Below are 8983 nucleotides of genomic sequence, written 5' to 3' on the forward strand. Positions count from 1 at the left end.
ATGGAGAGTGTGATGGCTTAATGTAACCAGTGAGGGTGTGTGCCGGTTCTGTGTTTTTATGTTGCGTTTACATTCTCTCATCCCTTCGATAGATGAAGCCTGACTGTTAGCGAGAGTGCTCTCATTTGTACTAGAGGAGCTCCTGCAAGGTTAGGTGGTGAATATAGTGTGTGTGAAAATGTAGTGTTGTTGAAAGTGTAGTGTGGTGTTGTGTGTTTCAATGCCTGCACAGGTGCTGTCATGTAGTATGTCTTCCAGGGGCGAGTCAGCTGGGCCTGGATTGACCAGAGGGAGGGTGGACTTTTGGGGACTCTGGGAGCCCATGCGGTTTTGAGGTGTGTTCTTCATAGCAAGACATAGGGTGTCTACTATAACAAGTACCATAGGTGAGTGGTGCTTCTACATGTAAGCGACTAGGTCGTTTTTAACTACTGATAGGTGAGTGGTTGTTCTAACGTTGAAACGCCAGGTGAGTGTGTTCGTAAATAACTGTAAGCCCTAGGTGAGTGTGTTCTAACGGTGAACCATGAGGTTGAGGTGTTGTTTTGCTTACATAATCAGCTGTAAACATGGTGTGAGTGTGTTCTAACTGTAACCCATAGGTGAGTGTGTTCTTACCATAACTAACTGTAACCCATAGGTGAGTGTGTTCTAACTGTAACCCATAGGAGAGGTGGGTTTTGTTCTATCCAGCCTATTCACAGATCTATCAGTGTTAATGAAAGAAAGGAAACGAGAGAAGGAAGGTATTCCAAAGTATTTGGGACACATCCTCTCCTATGCCCATGCCATTCTGCCATGTAATTAATACAGTGTAGGCACATGACATGTTATTAGTGTATGGCTGTCAATACTAACTCCTGTCTGTCACTGTGTAGAGTTTCCTGACATGGAGCAGAGAGAGGTCACCCATGAACATATGAAGCCTTACCTGCTCAAAGTCCTCAAGGAGAGAGGTGGGTGGCGATGCCTTCCCTGCTGGTATACTTCATATCACACAGCCAATGGAGTATGACGTGTGCGTTGTATCCCATGTGAGGGAGGTACAGTAACAGAAGTYTGTGTTCCCAGCGGGCTCCAGGGCAGCTGATGTAGACATGACCCAGAGGGAGATCACCCTGCACCTGGACACAGACTTTACACCTGGAGGTCGGCCGATGGCTGGGCCTCGCTCGTTTGGGGATTCCCACCCCAGTGTCCTCTTCCCCCCCGGTCAGCCATCCCCTAACAACCTCCAGGCCATCTGTCTCCATAGCAGCCGTCGTCCCCGGTACCCTGCCTACTCCTTACCCCAGACAGGCTTTGGCTACCTTCGTCGTAAAGGTGACGCCGTCAACCGGATAGAGTCCTGGTACAGRGCATGTTGCCATAGGAACGGGACACAGCAGGTCCAGGAAGTGACGCTGTGCTGCGTTACACAGGCGGTGAGTGTTTCTGTGGCAACATTTGATTCAGGAGAAGGAAAGCCCATACAGACACAACAGATCAGCCTTGGCGTCTATCTGTATAGCTGTGTAGAGGGGAAGGTGTTCATGAGTCAGGCCCTTGAGGGCTAAAGCTGTACCTTCACCATTTTAGGACTTCTTTTATCTCTATTTCTCATGTGTGAATTGATGTTTGTGTATGTCACTTAGTGGGAACAGACCCTGTCCACTTTCTGTACTGATGAGTTCTCAGTGAAGACACGCCACCACCACTGCTGCAAGAAACAGGGCGGGGCCAGACTGAGCTGTTTCCATAGCCAAACCCCAAACCCCAACTACCTGCCGACCACCCAGGGGGCAGGCTCCTCCCCCATACCTGAACCTGGCTTCACCTTTAACCCCAACACTTGTCACAAGTAAGGAGAGAGAGAGACCGGTTTACTTTAGGTTTAGGGTAGGGCTGTTATGGTGACGATATTACGTGACTGTTTAGTCACGGTAACTAGGCTTCTCCAAAACTGTGCTCTGGTGGTGCTGATGGTCATTAGTAGAGTACCAAACTTGCTAACAGTCAGTTGCTAATGTAATGGTACTCAGCACCTTACTGTCTCGCTAATCACTCTGACATCAATAGAAATGTAATCGAAAATCTAATCAAACACTTCGTGAGAACCCATGAGCTCATGTTGCGCAACAGTTCTATAGGCTATGCAATCGACAAAACAATTTTTATGGCCTCTTTTTTAAAAAAGGATCCCATCAGCTTTCTGTAGGCCAGGCCTACTATATTTATTTCTCAACTTTCCTAATATTAAGCACATTGCTTCGATTTACAACAGGAGTATAACCTACCTGGCTGCATGAAAATGAACTATGGGAAAAGCTCCCCTATTCCAATAGGTGCATGATAATGGTCCATTCTAAATCACAACACATTTCACACATATATTATTTAGTATGTGTAAAGACAAGATTAAAGTAGTCTGATGGGTGACAATATTATCACTTGTGAATGATGTATTATCACTTAATGATTCCKTGCATGTGCAGTTCGGCAAGACACAGCGCGTGCCTTTTTTAGACTTACTTTTTCAAATCGCACGTCATGTAGCCTAGCCCATAGGCCTATATGTTTTGATAAGGTTTGTATCATAACTAACGTGGCCAAATAACTCCAAACACAGCCTGCAGACCAGGGGACATGGTAAGAGAGCACATAGCCTGCAGACCTAGAAACCCTGGGACACGGTAAGAGAGCACATAGCCTACAGACCTAGAACCCCTGGGAGACGGTAAGAGAGCACTCTACAAGCCACTGATTCAGACTTTAAAACATCTACATTGAAAAAGTCTAAAATAAATCCATTAAATAATAGCCATACACCAACGGAACCCAAAACTTTTAATAGTGCCCGTACCCCTTCAGACATTAAAGCCGCCAGCGTTACCCCCATCATAAGCACCGAGGATCAGCACCACTCAAATGTTTTTTGTTGTTCCATCATGTAAAGCCGTGCCACACACACCACTATACGATACATTATTAAACATAAGAATGAGTGTGAGTTGTCACAACCCGGCGTCGTGGGAATGACAAAGAGCTCTATAGACCAGGGCACAAAATAAAATAACAATAATAATAATTTTGCTAAACTTTATTTAACCATGCTTACATATAGAACACCTTATTTGTTCATCGAAAATTGGAATAACTCACCACAGTTAATGAAAAAGGGTGCTTGAAGAATGCACATAACTCTCCAATGTTGGTTGTTTAGAGAGAGTCTCATCTTAAATCCATATCCATCTACACGTCTGTTGCCTGTTATTTTAGTTCATGCTAGTGAAGGCCGAGAATCCCCTCTCACCCCATAGGGAACTTTGGTTGCAAGGCATCAGTGTCCTTAACAGCGCAAATTTCCAAGGCAAAAGATACTCTGAGTTCAGCCCAATCCAGTAAGTCTGCAGTGGCTTCTGATTAAATAACAAAATTTCCAACTAAACGTTTTGTTGCAATTTCAATGAGGCGCTCTTGTTTCAGGTATTGGTAAGTTGGGACTGGAGGCAGGGCATGAAAGGATAACAAAATCCAGTGGTTTGTTGTGCATCCGTTTCATGCGAACAGTACCTGCTAATTGCACACCCAAACTCAGTGCTTCGCTATATCACATTTGACATTGTCCATAAGCTTGAGTTAATTTGCACACAAAATAAAATCATACAATGAGTGAAAGACCGTGTGATCTATCCTTGTTAATGCAGACAGAGAAGAGCTCCAACTTCAATACTCATAGCCTCCAATTTTTCACCGCACATTGAACATATTAGTTGCGACTACCCCTTGAATCCTAGTTCAGAACTCATTCAGCAGAAAAACATTTCACCCCAGATAGCCATCATTAGAAACTCCGCATCATGCACAAGCATTCAGTACAAGTGAAAATGATGTCATAAATAAACTTTAGCTCGAAAATTTGTCAATACTTTCCTCTTGATAACCAGCGCACCTTCTTATTTTGTAAAAGCATTACATGGTCGCTGCCCTTATCATCCATTAGTGCAAAAATACAGAGATCAAAGGCCTTGCTTTAACAAAGTTAACCATTTTCACTGTAGTGTCCAAAACATCTTTCAAGCTGTCACGGCATTCCCTTGGCAGCAAACGGAGCCTCAGTGTGAATGCTAGCAGTGTACCAAGTGCATCAGAAAGCAATCTGCTTGCCCACCTTACCACTCCACCTTGTCTCCCTGCCAGGATTTGCACCACCATCAATACAGATACCAACCCACATCGTTGACCACCACAAGTCCATTTGATGCGACAAAGCGTCCAGTACTGTAAAAAATATCTTCTCCTGTTGTCCTGCGCTTCCAGTGTTTGCAGAAGATGATGTCAGCTTAATTATGCGCCCCATAAACGTAACGGACATATACCAATAGCTGTGCCCGCCCGTCACGTCTGTTGACTCATCCAGCTAGTAACGTCTTTAGAATTCACCTTGTATGCGAACGCAGTATACTGTTTAAAAACATTCCACCTGTCAAGTCATGATGCTCATAAACGTTGCTCGTCTTCTTCATCTGCCAACAACAAAAAAGACTCCAGGTGCGCATTGTGTTTCTAAAATGTCATGTCAAGAGGTAAGGTTCACGAGTTTGAATAGTAACTGTTCACATGGAACACCACTTGGCTGCAGGAAAGGCACTCGCTCCCCCAATATAAGTGAACCCCCAAATCAATGTAGTTCTCATCATAATTTGCCCTCACGTTTGTCCAACGCTACCTGCGGTCTGTTTGTTCGGGCCTTCTCCCGAGTAAGGGGCAGCATCAACTCTTCGGCTACAATCAGATTCACAGACATTCATGTGTCACTCGCACCTGAGCTAACAACAAATGTAACACTTAATGAGTCGCTAGCATTGGATAGTCTTCCGTGGACGCAGATCCAACTCGGCTTCAATACGGTGCCAGTACTCTGATTCAGAAGTCAGCAGTACCACCAGTAGAATGCTGGTATGTGCATCCTCATGGACGCACAGCCTTTTTAAAAAAAAAAACATTATCTATACATTTTAGAGCAACCTACGAATGGCACAGCAGCACATTGGCCACATACGACTGATTAGTGATATTCCCGCCAAGCACAGCAGTAACAGGTAACCGTATATTCGGATCGTTAATATCTTACCTTAGCGGGCTACCTGCCTTTTAACCAATCTTCTCGCTTTTACTTCTCGCCCTTAACACTTAGATGGTATTCATCTTTATTTGGCACGTACAACCGAGCCTCAACTAAGGCCCTCTTGCAACAAAAATACAATGACTTGTGTGAAAATGATGCAAGAAAAAAACTTTACCAAAAGAACTGTCACTTAATCCTATAAATACCCTTTATGTAATATCATAGTGACATTCACATCTTTAGTGCGTAACTTCCTAACGACAGGCACCTTGCGCTACCCCAGTTTGGAATACCGGCCACACCGTCACAGTAATCCAATAAATGTCATTTAGACAGCGTCTAAAGGGAAACATGATATGGAAGAAAATGTATCATTTAAGAAGAACAGATAGCAGACTCATTGTCCTTATCAGTCCCTGATCGATAGCCAATATGGCTGTGGCCATTCACTAAGTCATTTTGTTTTACTCTAGCAGACAGATGTCTTCTAGAATACCGTCTCGGCATTATTTTATTAGTATAAGAACACAATGAACAAATGAAATTAAATAGAAAGGATATCTTTCCTTCCAAAGGATTTCCAAAAAGTACGCATTGCAGCATTGTTCAATTACTACAAACAAACAGTCCTCCGTACAGTGAATTCGGAAAGTTATCAGCCACCAGGTGACTTTGTCCAAATTTGTGACGTTACAGCCCCTTATTCTAAAATATTAACAGAAAACACCATTCTCAAGTCTAACAAACAATACCCATATTCAGAAAGCAAAAAACAGTTTGTTGTACATTTGACTAATTATTACAAAGTAAAAAACATAAATCACCTTATTTACATACAGTACCAGTCAAAAGTCTGGACACACCTACTCATTCCAGGTTTCTTTATTTTTACTATTTCTACACTGTAGAATTATTAGTGAAGACACTTCAAAAACTATGAAATAAACAGTATGAATGATTAGTAATCCAAAATGTGTTAAACAAATCAAAATATATTTTATATTTGAGATTCTTCAAAGTTGTCACCTTTTGCCTTGATGACAGCTTGCACTCTTAGCGATCTCTCAACCAGCGTCACCTGGAATGCTTCCTAACAGCTTGAAGGAGTCCCACATATGGCTTAGCCATCCTGTGCAAAACTAATTTGACTGATGCTGCCTAAGCATATTCTACATATTCCTGAGATGTATTCTACAACTGCCATCCAACTGCTGGTAACAGTCAATTTATTGGACAATGATTTTGAGAAAGCGCCTTTATACTTCACACACACCTGTTTCATATAAGGACCACAGTGGCAGTGCACTCAGTCAGACAACAAACCCAAGCATCCGCTGTCGAAAAGTCCTCATAGACGCCTACCGAGAGCAGGATTGTGTCGAGACAATCTGTGGGGAAGGGTACCAAAAACATTCCGTGCCTGAACGTCCCCAAGAATACAGGGGCTCTATCAGTCTTCACTGAAAAGTTTGGAACCAACAAGACTCATACCTAACTGGCCATCAGTGGGCTAAACTGAGCAAGTCAGCGGATGAATGGCCCATTGCGTCAGGAGGCTGCCCAAGAACCCGATGTCTACTCTGACAGAACGCCAGAAGTTCCCTTGTGGAGAGTGTTTCCTTCTGAAGTCTCACAGTCTCGATGCAGACATCCACCCAAACAGCCTTACGCGTTAAGCAGCCAACAGAAATCTCACTCCTCAGTAAAAGGCACATGACAATGCCGCTTGAGTTTGCCAAAAGCACCTAAAGGACTCTCAGATCATGAGAAACAAGATTCTCCTGCTCTGATGAAACCCCAAAAACTGAACTTTTTGGCCTGAAATGCAAAGTGTCAACGTCTGAAGAAAACCTGGCACCATCCCTATGGTGAAGCTATGGTGTGGCAGACATCATGCTTCGGGAGGTATTCACGTGCAGGACGAAGCACTATCAGTGATCATCTCGCGCGAATAACGATGAATTGTCGGCAAAGACAGCTCCCGATGAACCTGCCTCCAGACGCAACTCAGGACCTCAGACGGGACAAGTTCACCCTTCCCTATAGACAACGACGCGCGTAAGCACACGAGCCAAAACAAGCGCCAGACGTGGCTTCACGCGGACCAAGTCCTCTTGAATTCCTAGTGGCCCGAGCCAGAGCCTGGACTTGACCCGACGAACATCTCTGTTGAGACCTGAAACTAGCGTGCGCGCCAACGCTCCCCATTCAACCTGAATCACACGAGCTTGAAAACGATCTGCCAGAGAAGACTGGAAGAAACTCCCCACAATACACAAGGCCAAGCTTGTAGCTCATATCCCAAGATGAATCAAGCTTTAATCGCTGCCAAATGCATTCAACAAAAATACTGATAATGCGGTCTGCATATACTTATGTAATGTCACATTCGTATAAAAAAATAACCTACATTTACTGCCATTATGGGGTATTGTGTGTAGATTTTGATCGGTTAAAAAGCGATTCTTAATCCAGATTTATAGCGAATTACAGCAGTAACATAACAAATATGGATATCAAAGTCCACATAGGTCCTGAATACTATCCGCATGCACTTTATAGCTTAATTTGATTACATTCAATGCAACTTTACGTCCTGTTCATACAAATGTTAAGCTATAGGTTATTATATTAATAGGTTTCTAAAGTCTGCATGAATGCGACACTGATATGCTTTGAAAACAAGCAGAAAGGCATGTGCTCTGCTGTTCTTGCGCAGCTGAACACACTCATCAGTCACAAGTTGACAAGCACTTGATTAATATCTCAACCCAGTCAGACTATTTCTTAATTTAATCTATCTTTACATTATAGCCTACTAATATGTGTGGAATTACTTTTATTAGAATGGCCCACCTCCTCCAGTTTAGATGGACGTCCCATATTCTATTTGTGCCCTTCTCGACGGCCTATTTAAATAGACAGTTCGTTTTTTATTGAAATTGTTGCCACCTTCAGCCAGAATAGGCTACCTTTAACTTGTCCATAAAAAACAAATTTCTTCATAACATCATGCTCCTTCCAGTCATACAATTCAGTTTTAGGTAGAAATGCGTACAATGTGTTTATATACAAAAACAACATTTTTCCCTTTCAAAGAAAGAATAAAACGTTAGCGCCTATTCTCATACAGCCTAGGCCCATACTCTGTCTATGCTATATCTACGAAAACGCCTCAACCCAATTCGCTTCAATGTAGATTTTTTCGGCGAACAATATTGAGGTTTTCTATTATTTAGCCGCTAATTATGACCATCCAATCTACTACATTTCCAAATAGAGCTACTTTTACATAGACAGCATTATATGCATGTAAAAGCTGTATCTATAAAAGTGCCATTTTATGTGAAACATATCTCCCCACAATATGAAACTTCACGCACTGCCATAGTATGCCAGTTAGCAGCTACCACCCGGTTGTAAAGCAGGATGAATTGCTTCATTACTAAAATTGAGACATAAAAGAATTCAGCACAAGTAAACGCGGACCTCTTCTATTATAGTGGCCCGTCAAAACTCTGTTTCAACACCCAAACTGTGCAATGACTGGTTATAAAACACATTTTCACTAGGCACTGTAGGCTATGTCTCTCTCCTTACCGCTGTCCCAGGAGTTCTAGGTCTGTGAGCTATGTCTCTGCTTACCGTTCCCAGTGAGATTCATTAGGCCGATAGCTATGTCTCTTACCATGTCCCAGAGTTCTAGTCTGTAGCCTATGTGCTCTCTTACCCGGTCCAGGTTCTAGGGTCTGTAGCGTATGTTATCTCTTCACCGGGTCCCAGGGGTTCTAGGTCTGTATTCTATTGTTGCTCTCTTTACCGTCTCCCAGGGTTCTGGTCCTTAGCTTATGTGTTCTCTTAACCGTGTGCCCAGGG

General features: G+C 43.1%; 1 protein-coding gene across 1 annotated transcript; it reads left to right on the forward strand.

Moving 5' to 3' along the window:
* The first annotated feature begins 300 nt into the window (after positions 1-300).
* ecm1a (extracellular matrix protein 1a) lies at positions 301-1861 on the forward strand. Its single transcript, XM_024145491.2, has 4 exons — positions 301-323; positions 876-956; positions 1072-1424; positions 1635-1861. The coding sequence occupies exons 2-4, from the start codon at positions 890-892 to the stop codon at positions 1842-1844; spliced, it is 630 nt and encodes a 209-aa protein (XP_024001259.1). The 5' UTR covers positions 301-323; positions 876-889; the 3' UTR covers positions 1845-1861.
* Positions 1862-8983: the final 7122 nt, after the last annotated feature.

Source organism: Salvelinus sp. IW2-2015, unplaced genomic scaffold (genome assembly GCF_002910315.2).
Source record: "Salvelinus sp. IW2-2015 unplaced genomic scaffold, ASM291031v2 Un_scaffold8569, whole genome shotgun sequence".
Lineage (NCBI taxonomy): Eukaryota > Metazoa > Chordata > Actinopteri > Salmoniformes > Salmonidae > Salvelinus > Salvelinus sp. IW2-2015.